Below are 25462 nucleotides of genomic sequence, written 5' to 3'. Positions count from 1 at the left end.
AAAAATGCTGGGTTAAATACAACGCAGTGCTGGGTAAAATAGGGACAAACGCAGCAATTGGGTTGTTTTGACCCAGCGGTTGGGTTACTATCCAGAAGTTTGGGTTAAACATTTAACCCAACCGCTGGGTCAAAACAGCCCAATTGCTGGGTTTGTCCCTATTTTACCCAGCACTGGGTTGTATTTAACCCAGCATTTTTTAGAGTGTACATTTAAGTGCTGAGTACTATTAATTAACTACATGTACTTTAGTTAGGGTTAGGGTTACTTGCATGTAATTATGCATAATTTATTTTTATTATAACAGTAAGTACATGTAACGTGTAACAGTGGTGGTGTCCACCACTTTAGGTGTCCACCTTAAAATAAAATGTTACCAAAATCTTCTTCTCTGTATCGAACCTTTTGCAAGGCCCATTTTTGTAACCTAAATGTATTTTGTAGTCCATTTTTTAGATATACATTTTCAGTTAATTCCAGCGCTGTATATCTGCGACTATACATATAATTTATTGATTTACAATGTATAATTTTTCACCCTTATTGTATTTTCATAAAATAATAATAATAATACTAATGTTTAAATTAATTAATTAATTAATTAATTAATTTTTATTTTTATTTTTTTCACTCGAATGAGCAACAGGGTTTCATATATAGACTGAATTATTATTATAATAATTATAATAATTATTATTAATATTAATAACAATGATAATAATTTCTATAATAAAAACAAAAAACACCAGAGTGAGCAGAGTAAAGCTATAAATTGTTACAATTGTGTGTGTAAATGTATCTAAATTCAATTAATATAAATGTAAATTACATCAATTAAATTTTCAGTTTTCAAATTTTTTTTTTTTTTTAGAAAAACATGCACTTATGAATCACGCACATTAATGCCAGTAATATGCATTAAAACATTAAATAGGGTCGAAGTTATTTTATAATTTTATCATCTATCTTTTTTTTCTTTCTTTGTTTTTATTTTAAACTGAAGTACGGAAGTTTTGTCTCTTTATCGCCATTTCTTGTTGAAACACATTTTTTTAATTGCAAGTTATTTGTGGAGTTTGTCACGAATGAATCATGATCACCATATCAGAGCGGATCTGTCATGTCACATCCACATACGGCATATATCCGAAAATATGTCATCTGAACAATAAGTAACATATCTGCCGCTTTTGTTCTGACCAATTGAAAACATAAATGTTAAAATATAAATCACTTCAGAGCAGAATAGCTCTAAAGCGAACAAGTGTGCTAATGTTAGCTAAATACTTATTGAGCCACTGAAATACAGAAAGAAACATCTCTGTGTCAGTTTTCAATCTCCTCACCCCAAACTGACATTTTCCACAAAATCGGACCTGAAAGCTCAAATTAGAAATCATTATTATAAGCTTACCATTGTGAATCGGGGTAGGGTAAGGAGACAGTTTTGAACACCGGCTAATGTACTTGCTGATTTTAATCAATCAATAAGTGATTTTTGTTCATTTTTTACCAAAAAAAAGTTTTGCATTGAATTGTACATACTACTTAAGATGTTGACTTTAGTTAGTTTAGAGACCTGTTTAAAATCTGTCATAAACAGTGATATAATCATTATAAACACTTTGACAATACCTAAAACAGTGCAACCCATTATAAACCGTTTACAGCCTTCTTTACGTTCACTTCGAATTAAATATAGTGTCGTCAGAAAAAAACTCAACAACTACAGTGGTATTTTTATCTATTCAATGACATTTAGACATTTTTAAGTGTGTTATAAAAGTCCAAATACCAAAGTCCAAAATTTTGGGTCACTGTATCTGAAGCCCATTTATGAAGCATCTATGAAAGCTGTGTTTGGGTTCATTTGCATAAGCAGATTTGGCCCCATATGAATGAATGAGAACAGGCTTGAGTCATTTGCATAGCAGCTAATTCAGCAAAATGTTAGCTCACTGAGGCCATACTAAAAGAGCCAAACTCAAGGACGCCAACCCCACTGCTGTTCAACTGCGGGTAGTGACCAATACATAATGTACTTCTCATTTCAAAGTTATGTCATGTTTTTATATAAATATATATATATATATACTACATAGTGCTACATAGTGAAATTAAAAAAGTAAGCAACAAGGTTGCAGATTTAGCTTAATTTAGTGTTACATAAGTATTATTGATATACTATTCTATTTTTTTGTTAATTGTTATAAATATTTTATTTTTTTTCATTTTTATTTTAATTTACTGTTATGTTTTTTGTCCTTTTTATTAGTTTTATTTACATATGGATGTAGTTTTTATTCATTTATATTTCAATTTCAACTTCATTCTCATTTCTTATGTTATGTTATTGTTTGTTTGTTATAATAACCCAAGGCTTAATTAGAAATGATGTCACAATTTTAATTAGTGCTGTCAAACGATTAATCGCATCCAAAATAAAAGTTTTGTTTACATAATGTGTGTGCTGTGTATATTTATTATGTATATATAAATACACACACATGCATGTATATACTTTAGAAAAATATGTTATGTTTATATATTTAAATATATTTATACCAGTGGCGTTCCGTCCATATAAGCTGCGAATGCTCCGCATACCCAGGCCATTTGAGAAGTTCACGGGATAATTAATATAAACATGATTATAAGTTGATCCCTTATCATTTGAAATTTAACTTAAAGCTTAAAGAGTTAGGAATTAGTACGTAAAATGATTTATTTGCCAAACGGCAGTAATTTTCTTTAAATCTACGTCAGTTGCGGTTGCTTCCGGGCGAGCGGATTCTCTGCAGCTTTCTCGCCTCCGCTCTGTTGCTATCAGATCTCGATTGCCGAGAATCACATTGTTTTTGATGCAAAACCAACTCGACTAAATCAAAAGAACAAAAACACTGTAACTGTATACTTTTGTTTTCTCAAGCAAAGCAAATTTTAAAAGTCCACTGAAAACATATCTTCTTACATTTTTGGTCATAGACAAACGATATAACGATATCGACGATATATGTTATTGTTAATGTCATTGCCTAAGTGGTAAAAAAAATATAAAAACATTTATAAAAACGTGGGCTATATAACATTTTTATAATAACAAACATCATATTATTCCCTTTGTTTTGAGTATACTCGTGTCACTTACAGTCAAAGTCCTCTGATTTTATTATTGTTTGCAAGGTTGCAACGTTACTTTGCAATATTTTAAATATATTTTTGGGTATTTTGCATGGTCTGTTATTGGAGTAGTGTCACCTGGGTGGGAGTTTTAACTCCTATTCACTGTGAATAAAAAAATTATTTAGCTGATGCAGAGAAACATATAGAGCAGGGGAATCCCCCCATCTCCCACCCTCTGATTACATATCATAAAGTAATTACATGTAAATGTTATTTGGTGGTTTTTACTTGGAAACCAGCTATATTTTTCTAGCATTAGAATAACAATGGGTGAACCTGAAACGATAGAAGGCTTGGAGATGAAATCATCCATCAAATGTGTATACTTTTAAATCGGGGGGGGGGGTCTTATCACTCAGCATACTCAGCATCGCCACTGATTTATATATAATATAAATTATATGAATATAAATATATACATGTAAATATTTTCAAAATATATTCTGTATTATAAAAATACACAGTACACACACATATATTATGCAAACAAAAACTTTTATTTTGGATGCGATTAATCACGATTAATCGTTTGACAGCACTAATTTCTCATTTTAATACATATTTAAATATTTGTATCATTTATCATCACTGATCTTAATGCTTTTCTAAACACAAATGTCCTCTAGATTACGCAATCTCTAATGCATGAATGCAGATGAACGTACAGGCTACTTACAAACTTCAGGACCAAGTGAGGAGTTCCAAGTGTTATTTTTGTATTCATTGTGTGTCAGAGATCCCCGGAGCGAGACAGTGGAAGAAAGCAAGAAAACAACATCAGTAATAGGATAACACAACTCTTTTGGGCCTTGTTGCTCTCCATAGTCGCCATTGTGTTTCGTCGTATCGGCGTGTTTGGCCATAAGCTCAGAGTGTTTCTCCGGTCCCCGTCCACATTCACACGGAGCGGGACATCAAAGCCGGAGCAGCCGTGCTTTTGTCAAACTCTCCACCCCAATTTTCCGTCACCAAGTCTTATCTCTTCCAAATCAGCGGCAGCCTTTAACCTATTCTGAGCCGATTAGCTGAATGCTTGATTTGAGCATTAGAGAAACTATAGCAACCTGTAATCTGCCAAAGAGAGAATCAAAAAGCCCTATGTATCTTGTCACGCAAGAGCTGGCAGCCCACCTTGACCCCATAAGCCGTCTCTTACAGAGCCCTCGCTGGGCGGACAGGGCCCCGCATTATTCACACAAATACAATCCGTTAAGAAATGTCCTCTTCTCTGCTGGTCTCCGGCCAGTCTGTGCCCCGTCCTGAAGAGCAACAATCTGCCCAGGTCTATGATCGTTTAGTAAACAATGTGCAATAAAACAATATCCACTGAACAGTCTACAGAAAAGCTAAACCTAGTGCAGCTAAGATGTTAGCAGAATGTATTGGAGCATTAAACATCACATATCCATATCCTTGTGAAAAATAATTAGGCCTACATTTTAAAATGCATTTAAAAAGAACACCTTTAATATAGCTTATACTTGAGCGCGAACTGAATGTAACTACTTCGGACATTTAATTGCATGTTTAAAATGTTGCAATTAATGTTGCATGGCAGCCCACCTTGACCCCATAAGCCGTCTCTTACAGAGCCCTCGCTGGGCGGACAGGGCCCCGCATTATTCACACAAATACAATCCGTTAAGAAATGTCCTCTTCTCTGCTGGTCTCCGGCCAGTCTGTGCCCCGTCCTGAAGAGCAACAATCTGCCCAGGTCTATGATCGTTTAGTAAACAATGTGCAATAAAACAATATCCACTGAACAGTCTACAGAAAAGCTAAACCTAGTGCAGCTAAGATGTTAGCAGAATGTATTGGAGCATTAAACATCACATTTCCATATCCTTGTGAAAAATAACTAGGCCTACATTTTAAAATGCATTTAAAAAGAACACCTTTAATATAGCTTATACTTGAGCGCGAACTGAATGTAACTACTTCGGACATTTAATTGCATGTTTAAAATGTTGCAATTAATGTTGCAGTGTTTTTGAACCACTTAAGTAGCGTAATTTAGTTCAAGTTTACTGCAGAATGTACAGACATGCATTTATGGTATGATGCCATTTTTGTTGAACATTATGCTATATGTCATTCATTTAAATATTTTTGTACAAACACATCTTTAAGTTGCAATTTAGTATGTTTTAAATATATTAGCTTATATCAAATATCAAATAACACACTAGAGTTAAAGTTATAATCATAAAGCACTTTCCATGTGCTTTAGTGCAGTATGTTATTCAAATCATCGAAATGTGCTTAATTCTTTAAAGCAGTAATAAATTCTTTATTTTGACATTATTACTAAAATACACTTTTTAAAAGTCTTTAAAAACACTTAAGTGGTCTTTTATATTATCTAATGCATACTTTTTTTTTCTTGCACATTCCATACACTTTGGGGGATTTTTTTTCTTCACAAGGGAGTATGACACACAGATATAGTTTAGAGGTGTTTGCTAAGGCATTTGAACAAACCCAGAACCAAAGTGTTTATGTATTTATTTTGCACCATTTGGTAATCACACCTGAATGATGCCTAAAATCAGACTTGTGGAGTTAATTGTTACTTTTCAAAGTGATTTACACTTTCAAACAAATCTAAGAAAAAATGAAATGAAAAAAGTGTGAATTTGTAGTAATAATAATAATAATAATGATAATTATTATTATTATTATTATCATTATTATCATCATCATCATCATCATCATCATCATCATCATCATCAGATGTTTAAAAAAAAAATCCTCAAACAAACAATTTCTATTCTTCCAGTCTGATCAAGCCAGACATAAGAAGCAGTGTAATTTTCATGTGTGGGGCAAAACTCAGGACGGTTTAGTAAGATCATCATCATCATCATCATCATCATCATCAGATGTTTAAAAAAAAAATCCTCAAACAAACAATTTCTATTCTTCCAGTCTGATCAAGCCGGACATAAGAAGCAGTGTAATTTTCATGTGTGGGGCAAAACTCAGGACGGTTTAGTAAGTGAGTGTGTGTGTGTGTGTGTGTGTGTGAGTGTGTGTGTGTGTGAGTGTGTGTGTGTGTGAGAGTGTGTGTGTGTGTGTGTGTGTGTGTGTGTATGTGTGTGAGAGAGAGAGGTTTAGTGTGTGCCAGATGGAGGCTCTGTCTTTTATTGGCAGTGTGAAAGGACAGCTTATAGTGCTCCTCTGTGGTCGGGCTCAATAGAGAGGGTGAGAGCAGACCCTCACACACACACTCTCAACTCAAAGCCTGATGCTTGTCACCATATGGAGCTGTTTAAAAACGGCCATAGCCCCACACAAAAGAGCAACATTAACAGCCTCTTACAATGACTGCTGGGATAACACTGAATTATTGCACAGGGAGAGCAGTCACACACACACACACACACACACAGAGATACCTTTCATGACCTTATCACTCAAATCTGAGGTTTGATAATACTGAAAGCTTTGAATATTTTCAATTTTAGATACCATATGGAGCTGTTTAAAAACGGCCATAGCCCCACACAAAAGAGCAACATTAACAGCCTCTTACAATGACTGCTGGGATAACACTGAATTATTGCACAGGGAGAGCAGTCACACACACACACACACACACACAGATACCTTTCATGACCTTATCACTCAAATCTGAGGTTTGATAATACTGAAAGCTTTGAATATTTTCAATTTTAGATCGAACTGAAGGGATTGTTCTCAGCTGGTTTTGCTTCAGGACCCAGATTTTACATTAAATATTAAGTGGCGATCCAACACAATATCAAAATTGTTTATTGCAGAAAAGAAAAACGGTTCGGTAAATGTGGTTAGTTGTTATAGTTCGGCTGACAGAACATAGGAGTTTTTTTGCCTCCACTTTAAAAGTTTAAAACCCTATTTCGTTTTCCTAACTATGCAAAATGATATGGCTAGTCACTTATTGTTATTTGTATTTAGCATTGTTTGTCCCTATACTATCTGTGACCATACCAGAAGAGTCGTGCCCCACTAGTTAGGAACCACTGCATTAGACGAACGTTCATTCATAATAATTAAATAATTAAAAATTAATAACAGACCATTTTACTCAATATTTGCATGTGCTATGTATTGTATTATATTATAGAGCACTGCAGTGATGGATTTTTGTAGTAAGTTAGCATCACCCTGGTTCCTCGACAAAAACCTAATAGGATTTTTCCACTGGCTTTTGGGTTATTTTATTTTATTTATTAACTTTTATAAATTTTGAAACTTAAACATAATTGTTAGAAGTAAAAAGCTAAACGCAACTGAAGTAACTATGCTACAGTCACATGACTTCAAAGTCTTATTTCAGGCAATTAACCAAAATCGAATTTAAAAATAAAAAAGTGTTAATGAGACCAGAAGTACTAAAATTATAACTCGTTTCTGGATTTGGCCTACAAAAATACACCACCCCTACAGCACTCCTTTAGAGTATCAAGTGTTTTGCGTAGCAACATGCTAGCGTTAAACTCTATTGAACTCAGTCTACAGTGTGTTTTGAGCAAGGAGGTCTATTTGTATGATACAGAGTTTCTGCTTGAGTAGATTAATAAAATCCCTCTTATGAAGGTCCATTTCAGTTAGGTGCTGCCTTAAAAGGTTTGTGTATAGTACATAGCATATCTTACACTAGCAGATGAGAACAAGCCCTCTGTCGGCTTTCATAAATCATAAGAATTAAAAAAGAAACAAAACATTGCTGACTTTTTAAGGTACGTTTTACCTCTCATCTCAGAAAACTGTTAAAATCCCACCACATTTACGCCGCAACACTGTGAAATTTTTTTTGTAAACATACAAAAGGCCAATAAAAAGAGGTAAAGAGCCTTCCTTATCCTAAAAATTAAGCATGAATTTAATCCTTTTATACCACAGTAGCTCAATCCTCCACTCCTATTGGCTGAGAGATGCAGAGAGGTGCATGTCCGCCCCGAGGCGGCTGGAGCGCTGCCTGTTTGTTAAACTAATAATTGCCATGTCATTACACTATAATTAGACACAATGATCATTCGGCTGCCTGTGCGTATAGAGAGGGCCGCATACCAGACACACAAATTAACATGAATTAAATACCTCATCATTGCAATTATTAATGTTGAACAAGAGTGCTCAACTCCTGCATGAAGATGCCTGAAGGTGTAAACCACCATGACCATGTTTTCATATATTAACACTGGTTTCTCTCATTATTAGACCGTGTGCTCCTGAAAACATAGACAAAGCTTGAATTAACAAAGTTGAATTAATAAAGATCGATGAAAAGCAGTGATAAATGTCCATAAGTCAGGACTTGAACTCGGGACGCCAAAGCACAACAGCGCTGCATGTCTGCCCACAAGGTGATTGGCGCCGACAAACTGTGCAAGTTTTACCACACTTTTTCAAACTGTGAAAAAATTGAGAATTTAATCATTTGCGCTAGTAGATTACAAAGTCAACGCAAAGACGCAAATAGCCGCAAATTTGTGCCAGATGACGTGACAAATTGGGCAACATGATTGCTGCAAACAGGTGATATTCGCCTCAATCGCGTCTTCCACGCAAGTTGAAAAATTTAAACACGAGCAGGAGATTCACATGACGCGTTGTCGCGCAAGTCAATCAGTGAAGAGCTTAATGACGCGTCTGGTTTGACACGTCCAGTTGTATCAAAAAAAAATGGAGGGGGAGCATTATTATGTTTTTATTCACGTAAATGACACAAAAAAACATCTCACGTGAATATTCGCTTCGCTTTGGTGTGAACAAACTATTAGGGGTCATCATATATGGGGGTCCTTGGCATTAAAATGTTTGACACCTACGTTAGGGTATTGTGGGTGGTCACCAGGGCACTGGAGGTATTCTGGATGGTTTTTAGTATGTTGCTATGTTGTTGCTAGCATAGTCTTTGTGGTTGCTTACTGGCCTAAATCAAAAGAGCCCACCCAAAAGTCTCTCAGATATGCTGGTCCTTTTATATAACCCGGGTCTCTCCTCCACCATGGGAAGGCTTGCCTTAGCAAACACCACTAACAAACTTGATATAACAAAAACGACTCTTAGAGAGCATACTTACCCCCTGGAAATCCAATGAAGTCATTGAAGACAACAGTGATTGAAGACAACATGGATCAAACATTGTCCTGATGCAAATGAAATACTGTACAATGGACTCTAAGCAAGTGTCCTTTACATTCTAGTCAAGAGAGCTAATAAGATCTAATGAAAGAACTACTCTAAAGAGGACACCTACTCAACTAATCCATTCCACCTTCATCAACACATCACAAGGCTAAAGTTGGCCAGCCCGTGAGGAGAGGAGCATTGTTGTGAAGCTCAGGTTAAGGGAAGGACCAAATCTAGGTACATAGATTAGCATCCACAGAGGGGATTATGGACACCTACTTCCATTTCAAAGCCTCACGTTTTTGAAGTTTTGGGGGTGGTTGGCTCTAAGCTGAGAAATTGTGAGTCTAAAGGCTAAACTCTCATTTGATTCCTCTGGGATCTCCTCAGCTTAATCCCCAGATCCTGGTCTCATCTTCCCTTGCTATTCGATCGCCTCAAGCTCAGTGTCCAACCTGGCTACAGACACCCCCTTCATTCATTTCTCTTAAGAAGATTAGCAAGCCCTTGGATGTTATTGTTTGCAAATCTGATTTCCCTGGTGTCATATTCTAGTAAACAACAGCATTGCGATGGATGCAACTGACCAGTGGGAGTCTCTACTCATACATGCATATCATTCATCTAAATACCCCCAAACTTGCTGTCTTTTTTTGACTTCCTCTTCATTGCTATCAGCACTGACTTGGCTCGATGAACAAGCTACTAATAAAAAGTGGCCAACCGTTTTGAAGCTATTCACATTCTACTACAACACAATTCAAAATCAAATTTCGCACAAACTGGTTCATTTAAACGAACTCTGCAATTTTCAACACTGTTGCATTACAATTCGTAAATATTATGTTTTGGCAATCTTATTTACACATTTTAATACAGCCTACTTGCCCTGCGGAGGGTTAGGTTTAGGAGTGGGGTCAGAGGTACAGTTTGAAGTTTACTTTTATTTGATCACAAATCTTACATTTTCACATTGCACAAATTTGTAAGAAACCGTGACCTCGATAAATACTTTTCTGCTTCTTTATTTCGAGAGATCATGCTTACTATTTACATGAAATTAATTTGACCTCAAATTGGTTAATATGAAATAGAAGGTGGGCATTTTAGGCTTAAATATACACTTGGGCTTACAACTGTGTTCTCAATTAATTTTACTCTTTTTATACCACTAGGTATTGCACAATTTTGAACTTTTTAATGGGAAAGCAACTCTGCTTGAAAACTAACTGTTACCCTACTAAAATCTTTTAAGTTAAGTTTGTAGTTTTGGTATTTTGAGCATCACAACACTGCCTATAGTGCCCATCCCAACCAGCCTCAGATAACAATTGACAATCTTCTTGAAACAACACTTGAGTATAATTGCAGACAACAGATAGATTAGGGTAAAACTAAGAATTACATGAAAAGAGTAATAAACTGATGATTGGGTTTGCACAAGTTCTTTCTAGTGGCATGAAGCAGAAGCAAAGAGGATGGGGATGAATGGGGTATAGGTAGAGTCCTCGTGTACTTACAGTGACAAAGTCCTGTGAAAAGAAGGAGGAAACAAATCTAATGAGGACACATAAATCAAACATGGTCAAAGGATGTTCCGCACAAAGTCACACATTGCAATTTCAATGGTGCTGCGTTTTCTGCAGGGATTCAAAAGGGACTCAAGGTAACCGTTTGATTGGGAACGAGGAAGCACTAATTAATTTGAGAAGCTGTTATCTTGCTCTGTATCTGCGTCTATGAGAGGGGTTTGAACCATTTGGCTGTGATGCTTCAAACACAAAGAGCTTAATTTCCCCTAGAGACGCCAATGCCAAGTTCAGCCCACAAACCCTTTTCAGTCCTGCCAAGCAATTCCAGCCATGCCATTAATTCCACAAAGCCAAATGTAATTGATTGATAAGGGCCTGAGATTAACCTTTCCTATGAGTTTTTGTCTCTCAATCGTGATGGCCACATAAGATGCTGTCTATCCCATCAACACTATCGCTTTTATCTGATCCTGGTTAAGAGCATTGGCCATTACTGTTGACCTGGGGGGACTGGATGAGCAAAAAGGTTCACTAAAAATGTCCATCTTTGACTGCCACATCTGAAATCAGATCTGATGAGAAAGTTCCATCTTATCTTTAAAGACAATGAAGATGCATTTGAACCGGTTCCTTGTTTGAAAAATGGATTGTGAGGTACAGACAAAAACCTTGCGTGCTCTTTGGAAATGTCCTGTTGTTGTCTAAGTTAGCATCACTTACACAAAAGAACATTTTGCTGTTATAAGCACTAGCATGCTAGTAGACACATGATTTAAAGTGTTCTCTTTGGCGGTAGCAGGTCCACAAACTTGCACTAAAATTATGAAAGAAAACTAGTGGAAAGAACGATAAACAATTAAGAAATTGTTCATTAACAAATGTTGAGAAAAAAAGTAAAGCAAACTATGTTTTAAAAACACTCTTTCATGTAGGTTTTATGAAAAGGGTAGCTTGCAGGAATTTTTGGGCCATGATTTATTACTGATTAATTACTAATTAACCTGCAACTCAACTAGAGAATCAGGGTTAGTAACATTAAATAACTATTGGTTCTTGCACTGCAAGTCTGTAAACACATACTGGAGCTTTAGTACTTAGTTCAAGAGTAACTTTTTCAAAGTAATTCCTAGAAATATTTGGACACAAATGGCACCGTTTTCTGAGAATGTTCCATTAATATCTGACAACTGGTTAAACTAGAGTAAAATAAGTAGCTATTAGCATTAGCAGTAGCTATAGAGGTGGTAAATGTTCCTGCCAGTTGCTCTACAGCAACGCTGCAAGCACTTAGCAGCCCCAGCCGTTCCCTGTCATCCTCGCTCACTGCGTAAATTCACTAAACTTCATGGAAATTTAATCAGAGCTGCTGCTTTGGGCCTCACTCACGTAGAGCCGCGACCCGCTGCTGCTGCCAGGCACATATGTGATGATTTACAACCAGACACACGTCTGCCACCTTCCTTTTCTTTTCCTCCTCTCTGTTTTCTGTGTCCAACCATCTCCCTTGTTTCGGAAGTGTGGGTAAGTGGCAGAATACACAGCCTTTGGGCCAAAGGCTTCTGAAGTTAAGCCAATACAGGCTGTGCTTGCATCCAGGGGACAAACAATATCTGGAAGTCGTCAGTGTGTTTTATTTTCTTTTCTCTTCACCTTTAAAAAAGACCCGCTCTGTTCCTCTAACACTATCAGGCAACAAAAACGCTCCTGGTCAAACAACATTCAGTTCCTGTCCGAGTCTTTTCATCCTGCCCTAAATCTTCAAAAGAGACACTCTCTGGTTCTGTGCAGTAACGTAATCCTCATCCTAATTAGCTTGACCCTTACAACCCAGAAACGCAACTGCTGAAACCTCTCCAGTCACTACACAAATTACTAGTAATCAGGAAAATTATGGTACTGGCACCATACAGAGAATAATAAATAATATATTTTTTTAGTTATTGAAACGTTTGAATTTTTACAAATAAAATGCAATGGTTAAGTCTCACCTTTTTGGAGACAAGTGTAGGGTCCTGTTGTAGAAGCAGGTACAGGGTAGTAGCGTTTCCCAGCACTGCACAACGCAGCCACTCTTTCTCAATGGGGTCCATCTGTACCCGATGAAACAGTGACTACAAACAAGACATGGAATACATAAGACCCGACAAGGGAGCATGCACGAATAGGGTTCACCTGTAAGACCTATAAGTCGTATGTACTTAGTCTCTGAGGAGGCAAGACAGGGATGGTAAAAAACAAATTATGGAATACAAGACTAAATAGTGTTCTAATTTCCCACCTAAAGTAACACTGTCTAAGCAAATTGTGGCATACAACACCAGATCACTGTGTTATCACGGAGTTTCTAAAGTGTGGCGTAAATGTGAAGGGCGAACAGTAAAATACAGGTTAAAAGTCATGTGACAGGAAGCAGTGCCTCCATTGCGCAATTACTGGCTGATTACTCTGTCAAATACTTGCAACATTGAAGTAATATGAGCAGAAATGTCTTTCTTCTTACTTGACAACAATTGGATTTAATATATATATTTCTGTCATGACAACTCTTGGAGGGACTGGCATGGTAATGTACATGACAATGTTAATGTATTTGGTCTTGGCGGAATAGATCTGCTACGCTGCTTTGGCAGAGCAATTACCGAGACTTCCTACTGCCAATACATCCACAACATGCTGCTGTGAGCATGTAAGAAATATTGCTGCTGCAAATATAACATACATGAAATAACCCCCATATAGCATACATGAATGTCCTCGTAGCAGATCTATACAGGTGGATCTGGGGAAGGTGGAGGGTTTCTGAAGCAAGCTGCAACTGCTACTGCAAGCACTAGTCATATATTTGAATGTTGAGCAGCGAGCTCATTGGCTACCGATACAGGAGAGAACCAATCAGCTGTGCCATGTGATAATGATGTCATTAGGTCAGATTGAGTTAGACCTATCGGACTGCGCCATCTAGAGTTTCATGTGAATTCTGAATTCATGTCAACAAGGTGGCATGCTGCTGTTTGTAATATTTGTCATAGTACAGACTATAGTTGGGTCCCAAAAGAGGTACTCTATACTATGTACTTCTATTAAACTGGTGACACTTTAATTTAGGGACCAGTTCTCACTATTAAGTAGTTGCTTATTAGCATGCATATTACTAGCATATTGGCTGTTTATTAGTACTTATAAAATACATATTAATGCCTTATTTTGCATGACTTTTTTAGATATTAATACACCCCAAACATAACAACTACCGTACTAACTATTAATACGCATCAAATTAGTTATTTGATTGAGGCAGAACTGTATTATACCGTCTAGTGTATGGCATATTATAAGGTTATTTTGTCATCCAGCATCAGAGTCGGATAGCCCCTCCCCTTCTACTATGAAAGTATGTTTTTTTTTTTTGGTTAAATAAGTACATCATCCATCATTTGAAGAACACTTTTTGTCTTGTTGGAATTTCAAAGTGTGCATGCTCTACTTACATGTTTTGTGCTAAAAAATGTTCATAAGTATACATCAATGGGACAAATAATTGTAGTATTCAGAAAAATTGTAGTATACAGAACATACTAAGTAAATAGTATACTACCATTCATCTGACTGCCTGTCCATTCCTGCACTGTGAAAATCTGTTATAACACTAGCCTTCAGCTCCTTCTTGTTTTGACCTCTCTTCATTTCTAATCTGAGGTCGGTTCCAGGCAGCCTCCATCTAACCAGAACCAGACAGAGTTTCTTGTCACACTGATCAATGACCTGTGACCAAGTCTGGGGCCCTGCAGACGCCCGTGGCCAGCACAAGGGCCCCGTTGTTCAATCTGACAGAATGCGTCAGGGATCCAGTACCCAGATAATACGATCCAAGGGAAGACTGTGGATCTCAGCACCACTAATCCTCATGTTTAGCACCTGTTTATGATATGACAAATTGAAACCCCCGCTGTGAAGGTCCTGGCATTATTGCATTTCTGTTCAAAACATTGATTCAACATGGCAACTGAGGGGCTGCTGATTGGGACCAGGGGCCGAGCGTGGATATTGACATACGCATCTTATAAAAGCTAAAGCAACATGAACTTTGAAATAAACAAATACTTCACGGGGCAATATTAGAAACAAAGAAAGACAGAAAGGAAAACTAGCAGAGGAAAATGAGGTTGGGATCCTGTGGCCTTGCCCTGCTTTGACCTCTGACCCCGTGTTAAAGGCAGAGCGTGCAGAAAAACGGAGGAAAGCGTCTGCAGATCAAAAGGAGCTGACAGATGAAGGCGAGGGGTCTGCGTGACCTTGACTCTTAAACTTCAGCTGCGTCTCCAGACGAGAAAACACTGACGTGAGCTCCATTCATCGGTCTGTTGGTAACACCCAATGCCAGATAACATAAGCTGCTCATTAGAAAGCAACCAGATACAGCAACACTTATACGCCACAATCTAAAGCGTGACATCAAAATGCTGTCTGACATTCAAACATGCTCAAAATGGCACGGCTTACTTATTTGATCATGAAAATTATGTAAAATTCAATCCATGAGAGAACAAAGATGGTCCCTGCAAATACGTCAGGTCCACATCCCATGATGCCTTGTGCTGAGGAAATTCCTGCTGTGAGAGGGCAGACCCCAATAACAAGATCTATAAAAATAACTGTGACATCCTGTTGCTATGGTCAACAAACAGCGAGATGATTGATGAAGACAAACTGCTGCAGTGATGGACATTGCGAGGCATCTCTCTAAGACTGCCCGTCTTGCTTCAGCCCTTATGGACACATGAAAGGATCCAAACTCTGGCTCTCAGACGGATCAGATGTCAGTGCTGCGTTTTCCCACTCCAGGAGTTTTTTTAGTTGTTTTCTTCAGAAACTTGTTCAGGTGTACATGCCTCAAGTCTCTAAGAGACCATTATTATTGGAAAACCATGTGAACATCTTTAAAACAGCCGTTAAACACAAAATATGTCATTAATATGCTTATCCGATCTAGAACAAAAGAGGGATTGACTAAAAACTGCAGCCAATGATAGCGCATTTATATATTTATTTAGATTTGAGTTGATCATTTATTATTAACAAAGTCATAAAAGACGTCCCTCCATATTATGTGACCACCCTTTTAAAACTATTTTATGCTATTTAAATTAATAAAAAGAGAAAAGGAAAGGAAAACATTGAAATCGCATCACCCTTTTAAAACGTCAACCCTGTTACTGTGATGTTGTATAGTAAACATTTGATAATTGAAAAGTAGGTAATTGTGGAAATGTTAGCAAATAAATTTTTCTATTAAGCACCTTGTAGTGCATGACCTTTGGTGTAAACCCTAACCTTGTCAACCCTGTCACCTTTCTAAAAGTGTAACTATATCCTGTCACATATTAAAATTAAATAATTTATTTTGAGATAGCACAGTGCAATTCATTGACACTGCATTATCTGTCTTTTTGCCATTTTTGCATTTATTCAGATAGGACAGTGAAGAGGGATTCAATCTCGCACAACCGCACTGTGTATCAGAGTGCTTCTGACGAGGTTATCATTTATGACGTATCTTATTTGACAGAAATGTTACTTTAAGAATGAAAAGGGCAGATATTTCATAGAATAACAAGGTGACACTATAGTATAGGAACCAATTCTCACTATTAGCTAGTTGCTTATTAGCATGCATATTATTAACATATTGGCTGTTTAATAGTGAGTATAAAGCACATATTCTGCATGACCATATTCTACTTCTCTAATCCTACGCAATGTGCATGTCTTGCATGTTTTGACATGAAGACCAGAGCAAAGGCCTCAAGCCTTTTGACAAACTTTGCATGTTCTGCATGAAATACAAATTATATCCACGTATATGTGGGCTGTTTAAAAAATTCAATATTTTTGCTAACAATATGCTAAATCATGAGCAAGTTGGAGGTGAGTCAGGTCTACGCTTGAGCATGGGAAGTGCCGTGTGGGCGCTCCAAGCACAGCGGCCTGGTGAACTCTTCTCAGCGTGGTCTCACTGAAGGTGCTTGTTCAGACATTGAATGCTAACATGGAAATAGCCGATCTGGGGCGTTCACTCTGTTAGCATTGGCAGAATGAGTCAGCTAGGTCAGTGTCCCGCTCGCTGGGAGAGAGATACAATATCAGCAAGTTTTTGTGCCCTTTGTGTGGACACTGGGGATGGAGGAGAAACATGCTGTAGTTTTTGCTACACACAGTCAGTGTTGTGAGTCAACTACCGATTAATTAGCTTGGTTTAGCTAAACTAAAAGAAGCATGGTGCGGGTGTAAATGTACCACTAAAAAAATTAAAAGCACATTAACAAATTGGTTCTCTGTGACATATTTTGTGATGCCTTCAACAGTCTGTTTTTTCAAACAGGGTGTGCTGAAGGAGTTTACTTTATGAACGAAGTAGGTAAGGTTGAGGTCAGGACTTGAGCCCTGCTGAGAATTTATCACCCCAACATAAAATTAACAAGAGAAAGGAGCTGTAATTGGCAGGCCAGTTGGTACCCAGCCAATAAAGTTTACAGCAAAGTTAAAATGAAAGTTTACAAGAGACAAACTCCCCTCGTTTATTCTGAAATTAATGTCTCTGGTTGTTTATGGCTCCGTTGCCTTCTGACATCCATTTTGAAAGAAATGCTTCCAGCAGCAAGTTTATGATGTAGTTTATTACGTGGCCTCAAAATTCATGGGCATAAATCATAAATGCTCTGTATTTGATTCTCTGTATTGTCTGATTATGGAAGATAGAGATTTGCCTGTTAACTCAAGCATAAAGTATACTTAAGTTTTGATGTGTTTGCTGCAGTCTCCGGTAGTTTGTTGTTGTTCCATCCTTTCCGTTGCTTTTCTGACAGCCAGTGTTGCCCCCTTGTGGATCAACTAATTGCGCAAGTTTAAAAAAACCAGGCTGTGCGAATACAGTAAGTATGCTGATGATATTTACAAACACAAATATTTGTGTTAAAAAAAAATACCTCACCAAAAAATGAAATTTTAAATCATCTTTTACTCACCTTTACATCATTTCAAACCAAAATGATCTAAAATATAAAAGACTTGTATGCTTTTATGATCCAAAGATAAAACTAGTTCCCTATCTGTCGGTCACTACGAGTTATGTCGTGATGACATTATGGGGCTTCACTTGGGAGCCCCAATCATCTCTGACTTTAAGAGAAAACACCAATGAAATTTGGCATGTGGATTTTGCATACCTGAGCCACTCCCCATGCATACGGGTATAAATAGGCGACAGGTGCATCCACTCTTCAGATTTTTGCTTCGGAGCCAAGAGGATGAAGAGTGCTATTCTCCATAAAGCCTTTCTTCTTCTGACTGGTAGCTGTTCTTGGTTGGTGGTACGGTGCGAACAGTGGTTCTAAAAGAGCAGTTTTCCTAAACACGGTCGGTTCGTGTCTTTTTAAAGATGCCGATCCGTCCGTGTACTCTTGGGTGTGGTCGTTACTTGTCCTCTGAGGATGGACACGATCGTTGTCTTCAGTGTCTGGGCATCCAATACGCTGAAGCGGTGTTCGTGGATGACTCATGCTATCATTGCCTATGAGCATGACCTCGCTGCGATCTCGCCTCTCTTTTATAAAAAGAGTGGCACCCTCTGCCGTCACCGTCCCGGTCTCTCTGGCTCGAGCAGGCCCCTTTTACGGCCAGAAGCCGCTCGTCTCCCTCCTCCGTCCTCACTACCCTCGATGGCGGGGAGGCCAGGGGGTACGTTGACATTCCCCAGGTGGAGAGAGCGGTTGCGGTGCACCTATGCCCACAAAACGCCGCCACACATGCTGTAGTTTTTGCTACACACAGTCAGTGTTGTGAGTCAACTACCGATTAATTAGCTTGGTTTAGCTAAACTAAAAGAAGCATGGTGCGGGTGTAAATGTACCACTAAAAAAATTAAAAGCACATTAACAAATTGGTTCTCTGTGACATATTTTGTGATGCCTTCAACAGTCTGTTTTTTCAAACAGGGTGTGCTGAAGGAGTTTACTTTATGAACGAAGTAGGTAAGGTTGAGGTCAGGACTTGAGCCCTGCTGAGAATTTATCACCCCAACATAAAATTAACAAGAGAAAGGAGCTGTAATTGGCAGGCCAGTTGGTACCCAGCCAATAAAGTTTACAGCAAAGTTAAAATGAAAGTTTACAAGAGACAAACTCCCCTCGTTTATTCTGAAATTAATGTCTCTGGTTGTTTATGGCTCCGTTGCCTTCTGACATCCATTTTGAAAGAAATGCTTCCAGCAGCAAGTTTATGATGTAGTTTATTACGTGGCCTCAAAATTCATGGGCATAAATCATAAATGCTCTGTATTTGATTCTCTGTATTGTCTGATTATGGAAGATAGAGATTTGCCTGTTAACTCAAGCATAAAGTATACTTAAGTTTTGATGTGTTTGCTGCAGTCTCCGGTAGTTTGTTGTTGTTCCATCCTTTCCGTTGCTTTTCTGACAGCCAGTGTTGCCCCCTTGTGGATCAACTAATTGCGCAAGTTTAAAAAAACCAGGCTGTGCGAATACAGTAAGTATGCTGATGATATTTACAAACACAAATATTTGTGTTAAAAAAAAATACCTCACCAAAAAATGAAATTTTAAATCATCTTTTACTCACCTTTACATCATTTCAAACCAAAATGATCTAAAATATAAAAGACTTGTATGCTTTTATGATCCAAAGATAAAACTAGTTCCCTATCTGTCGGTCACTACGAGTTATGTCGTGATGACATTATGGGGCTTCACTTGGGAGCCCCAATCATCTCTGACTTTAAGAGAAAACACCAATGAAATTTGGCATGTGGATTTTGCATACCTGAGCCACTCCCCATGCATACGGGTATAAATAGGCGACAGGTGCATCCACTCTTCAGATTTTTGCTTCGGAGCCAAGAGGATGAAGAGTGCTATTCTCCATAAAGCCTTTCTTCTTCTGACTGGTAGCTGTTCTTGGTTGGTGGTACGGTGCGAACAGTGGTTCTAAAAGAGCAGTTTTCCTAAACACGGTCGGTTCGTGTCTTTTTAAAGATGCCGATCCGTCCGTGTACTCTTGGGTGTGGTCGTTACTTGTCCTCTGAGGATGGACACGATCGTTGTCTTCAGTGTCTGGGCATCCAATACGCTGAAGCGGTGTTCGTGGATGACTCATGCTATCATTGCCTATGAGCATGACCTCGCTGCGATCTCGCCTCTCTTTTATAAAAAGAGTGGCACCCTCTGCCGTCACCGTCCCGGTCTCTCTGGCTCGAGCAGGCCCCTTTTACGGCCAGAAGCCGCTCGTCTCCCTCCTCCGTCCTCACTACCCTCGATGGCGGGGAGGCCAGGGGGTACGTTGACATTCCCCAGGTGGAGAGAGCGGTTGCGGTGCACCTATGCCCACAAAACGCCGCCACCTGGAGGAATCGTCCGCGCCTCCCGTCCAAAGCCTGTAAGCTGACAGCCGCTCTCGCGACCAAGGCTTACAGTGCTGTGGGCCAGGCCGCCTCTGCCCTGCATGCCATGGCCATCCTGCAAGTTCACCCGGCCAAGGCACTCAAAGCAATGCACGAGGGTAATTCCGACCCGAGGTTGATGCACTGTCGAGGACTTTGCCCAGCAGTTCTCGGCAGTAAAGAAGCAGACCGAGGCCATCCAGCACATCCTGCCCCGGCGTGAGACATCAGTCACCGCTCTGCCGTGGGCCAAGCCTCAGCCTGTTCGTCGCCGTGGTCGCCCTCCTGCGTCCTTCCAGAGCCCCTCCGCCCTGTGCTGAAACTACATCAAGGCCAGCGCGTCGAGCCTCTCACAGGAGTGTGGTGCCCCCCGTGTCCCAGCCGGCCACGAAGTCGTCTAAGAAGTTGATGAAGCAGCCCTGACATGGGCAACCCGGAGATGAGGGAAGCTGCTCTTTCTCAGAAGACGGCAGAGACAGCGCTCCTTCCCACGGAGGAGGGCCGGGTAGAGAATCTTCAGTTTTCGTTTGTTTCTGTTCTGCCGCTGGCTCAAGGGTTCCTCCAGGTTCTCAGGCCCGTGGGCTGACAGTGAGCACCGAGCCACTTCCTCACTCACGCCCATGATGCCCCCCTTTGCCAGCAGCCAAGTACCTGCGGTTGGGAGACGCGTTGCCTCTCCACGCAGCTCTGGCCAGTCACTCCGGGGACACGGGGAATTCTGCTGTGATCAGACAGAATGCGATGCCTTCTGGCCTATCCAGCTCTACTCCCATCCACTGCACCACCACGGGTGTGTCGATTGTTCCTTTGGTGCCACTCGTACGGAGTTTGGGGGCATGGCTTGCGCTGCCCAACCTGTCCCGTTGGCTCATTCGCGCAATCCGACTCGGCAATGAGATTCAGTTCGCCAGGTGACATCCCAGGTTCAGCGGTATTCTCGAGACTTCGGTGGCAGTCCGAGACGCACCTGTCTTGCGCGAGGAGATTGCTGTCCTCCTGGCAAAGGATGCAATCTAGCCAGTCCCTCCAGCCGAGATGAAGCAGGGGTTTTACAGCCCTTACTTCATCGTACCCAAAAAGGGCGGTGGCCTCCGGTCAATCCTGGATCTGCGAGTCTTGAATCGGGCCCTTCACAAGCTTCCGTTCAAGATGTTGACGCAGAAGCGCATCATCAGATGCATGAAGCAATGCACGAGGGTAATTCCGACCCGAGGTTGATGCACTGTCGAGGACTTTGCCCAGCAGTTCTCGGCAGTAAAGAAGCAGACCGAGGCCATCCAGCACATCCTGCCCCGGCGTGAGACATCAGTCACCGCTCTGCCGTGGGCCAAGCCTCAGCCTGTTCGTCGCCGTGGTCGCCCTCCTGCGTCCTTCCAGAGCCCCTCCGCCCTGTGCTGAAACTACATCAAGGCCAGCGCGTCGAGCCTCTCACAGGAGTGTGGTGCCCCCCGTGTCCCAGCCGGCCACGAAGTCGTCTAAGAAGTTGATGAAGCAGCCCTGACATGGGCAACCCGGAGATGAGGGAAGCTGCTCTTTCTCAGAAGACGGCAGAGACAGCGCTCCTTCCCACGGAGGAGGGCCGGGTAGAGAATCTTCAGTTTTCGTTTGTTTCTGTTCTGCCGCTGGCTCAAGGGTTCCTCCAGGTTCTCAGGCCCGTGGGCTGACAGTGAGCACCGAGCCACTTCCTCACTCACGCCCATGATGCCCCCCTTTGCCAGCAGCCAAGTACCTGCGGTTGGGAGACGCGTTGCCTCTCCACGCAGCTCTGGCCAGTCACTCCGGGGACACGGGGAATTCTGCTGTGATCAGACAGAATGCGATGCCTTCTGGCCTATCCAGCTCTACTCCCATCCACTGCACCACCACGGGTGTGTCGATTGTTCCTTTGGTGCCACTCGTACGGAGTTTGGGGGCATGGCTTGCGCTGCCCAACCTGTCCCGTTGGCTCATTCGCGCAATCCGACTCGGCAATGAGATTCAGTTCGCCAGGTGACATCCCAGGTTCAGCGGTATTCTCGAGACTTCGGTGGCAGTCCGAGACGCACCTGTCTTGCGCGAGGAGATTGCTGTCCTCCTGGCAAAGGATGCAATCTAGCCAGTCCCTCCAGCCGAGATGAAGCAGGGGTTTTACAGCCCTTACTTCATCGTACCCAAAAAGGGCGGTGGCCTCCGGTCAATCCTGGATCTGCGAGTCTTGAATCGGGCCCTTCACAAGCTTCCGTTCAAGATGTTGACGCAGAAGCGCATCATCAGATGCATGCAGTCCCAGGATTGGTTTGCAGCGGTCGACCTGAAGGATGCTTACTTTCATGTCTCGATTCTCCCTCGACACAGGCTGTTCCTACGGTTTGCGTTCGAGGGTCGGGCATGGTAGTACAGGGTCCTCCCCTTCGGGCTGTCCCTGTCCCCCTGCGTCTTTACGAAGGTTGCAGAGGGCGCCCTTGCCCCGTTACGAGAATTGGGCATCAGGATCCTCAACTATATCGACGACTGGCTCATTATGGCCAGGTCGCGAGAACAGTTGTGCGATCACAGGGACCTAGTGCTCCGGCACCTCAGCCAGTTAGGGCTTCGGGTCAACTGGGAAAAGAGCAAGCTCTCCCCTGTGCAGAGAATCTCTTTTCTCGGTGTGGAGTTAGACTCGGTGAGTATGACGGCGCGACTCACCAACGAGCGTGCCCAGTCAGTGCTGGACTGCCTGAGTTCCTTCAGAGGCACGACGGTGGTACCACTGAAACACTGAAAAGTTGGTCCATACAGACAACACTGCGGCGGTTTCGTACATCAACCGGCAGGGAGGTCTACAATCACGTCGCATGTCACAGCTCACCCGCCATCTCCTCCTCTGGAGTCAGACATGGCTCGAGTCGCTGCGCGCCGTCCACATCCCAGGGGAGCTCAATCGTGCAGTTCCCTGAAGAATGATGAATCCATCCCGAGACGATCCAGCTGATCTGGAGTCGATTCGGGGAAGCCCAGGTGGACCTGTTTGCTTCCCACGAGTCCTCCTACTGCCAGTTGTAATACTCCGTGACCGAGGCTCCCCTCGGCACGGACACACTGGCACACAGCTGGCCTCGGGCTCATCGCAAGTATGCATTTCCCCCAGTGAGCCTTCTCGCACAGACACTGTGCAAGGTCAGAGAGAACGAGGAGCCTTTCTGGCCCACCAGGACCTGGTTTCTGGAACTCATGCTCCTTGCGACAGCCCCTCACTGACGTATCCCCATGAGACAGGACCTGCTCTCTCAGGGTCTCGGCACCATTTGGCACCTGCGTCCAGACCTTTGGAACCTCCACATGTGGGTCCTGGACGGGACGTGGCAGACCTAGCTGATCTGTCACCTGCAGTGGTTAACACGATAACTCAGGCTAGAGCTCCCTCCAAGACGCAAGCCTATGCTCTGAAATTGAGTCTGTTTGCAAACTGGTGTTCTTCTCTCCGAGAAAACCCCCGAAGATGCACGATTGGAGTAGTGCTTTCCTTCCTGCAAGAGAGGTTGAAGCATAGGCTGTCACCCTCCACCTTGAAAGTGTATGTGGCTGCCATCGCAGTACATCACGATGCAGTGGACGGCCAGTCCCTGGGAAAGCATGATCTCATCGTCAGGTTCCTGAGGGGTGCCAGAAGGTTAAATCCTCCTAGGCTCCCCCTGGTGCCCTCCTGGGACCTCTCTATCATCCTGGCAGGACTTCAGAGGGGTCCCTTTGAGCCGCTGGATTCAGTCGAGCTTAAGTTCCTGTCTGCTAAGACAGCGCTCCTGACCGCGCTCACTTCCATCAAGAGGGTCGGGGACCTCCAAGCATTTTCAGTGAGCGAAGAGTGCCTTGTGTTCTGGCCGGCCTACTCTCACGTTATCCGGAGACCCCGGCCTGGATATGTGCCCAAGGTTCCCACCACTCCCTTCCGAGATCAGGTGGTGAATCTGCAAGCACTGCCCTCGGAGGAGGCAGATCCAGCCCTTGCATTGCAGTGTCCCGTAAGAGCACTGCGCATATACGTGGACCGCACCTGGAGTTTTAGAAGCTCTGAGCAGTTCTTTGTCTGCTATGGAGGTCAGCAGAAAGGGAAGGCTGTCTCCAAGCAGAGGTTGGCCCACTGGATAGTGGATGCCATCGCCTTGGCGTACTAATCCCAAGGCGAGCCGTGCCCCCTGGGGGTGAGGGCTCACTCCACAAGAAGTGTTGCCTCCTCCTTTGCGCTGGCGCACAGCACCTCTCTGGCAGACATCTGTAGAGCTGTGGGCTGGGTGACATCGAACACCTTCGCGAGATTCTACAGTCTCCGCGCTGAGCCAGTTTCTTCCCCTGTGTTGGGTAACAGGTAATCGGCGGGAAGAGCTGGCCGGTATCACGCTTGCTGCGCTATTCCCCCTCACCCGGGGATGCGAGTGCCTTTCTCCTCCTCCAGTAAGTTCCCCGGACGGCGAACCCTGGTTGAGTATCCTCCAGCACCCCCGGCAGTCAGACTGGGCGGAGCAGTCTGACGCCAGGCCCAGTATCGTGTTACTTGCCCGGGTCTCCGTTCAGCCCCTGTACTGGGCTAGGTGTCCATATGGCTTGATTTCCTGTGGGCAATCCCATATGTGTATTCTTCCACGGTAAGGTTTTCCTCTCTGTAACCCGTGTCTTCCCTTTGACAGAGTGTTCTGTCAGTCTCTGCTGGCAGTTGCTCCATCCCTACTCTCAGGTAGGACCTGCCCCAGAGACCCATTCCATATGTAGTACTGCCCCAGGCCTGGGTCAGTCCATATGAGAATCTCCACACGTTACCTCCCTACGGGTAGGGTGTGGTCTCCGTAGCGCTCTTCTCCAGAAGGCTCGCTTCCCCATCATTCTGCCTAAGATGTAACAACAAATCAGAAAGACTTGAAGCAATTCTTTCGTTGAAGGTCGAAATCCTTTCTGTTAAGAAATTTCTGTGGGGACAGGAACATCGGTTTGGTTATCTCCAGCAGCGATGTATTCACCTGTGGTCCCTGCGGGTACCAAGGTCAGCGAATTGGCGCTGGGAAGGTTACGACCTTTGCATAGTGTTTGTCTGTCACACGGCCGCTTGCCAACATTGGCTACGTCATGGGGTTGTGACAGGGTTCAGGTTGTGACGCTTTCCAGGGCCCCATAATGTCATCACGACATAACTCGTAGTGACCGAAAGATAGGGAACATCTCAGTT

The 25462-nt window shown here is 42.1% G+C and overlaps 1 protein-coding gene across 1 annotated transcript in view; it reads right to left on the bottom strand.

Annotated features, from left to right (window-relative positions):
• LOC107566264 (ankyrin repeat domain-containing protein SOWAHB-like) overlaps positions 1 to 25462 on the bottom strand; it is a 92182-nt gene that overhangs the window by 26424 nt on the left and 40296 nt on the right. Inside the window, exons 7-9 of the mRNA XM_016251655.1 lie at positions 12824 to 12946; positions 10826 to 10835; positions 5661 to 5668 (exon numbers count right to left, since the gene is read on the bottom strand). Coding sequence (XP_016107141.1) covers positions 5661 to 5668; positions 10826 to 10835; positions 12824 to 12946 — 141 coding nt within the window. The remainder of the gene's footprint in view (positions 1 to 5660; positions 5669 to 10825; positions 10836 to 12823; positions 12947 to 25462) is intronic.

Source organism: Sinocyclocheilus grahami, unplaced genomic scaffold (genome assembly GCF_001515645.1).
Source record: "Sinocyclocheilus grahami isolate Dianchi unplaced genomic scaffold, SAMN03320097.WGS_v1.1 scaffold1065.1, whole genome shotgun sequence".
Classification (NCBI taxonomy): Eukaryota; Metazoa; Chordata; class Actinopteri; order Cypriniformes; family Cyprinidae; genus Sinocyclocheilus; species Sinocyclocheilus grahami.
The sequence above is the reverse complement of the archived record's forward strand: the minus strand, read 5'-3'. Positions and strand labels throughout refer to the sequence as shown.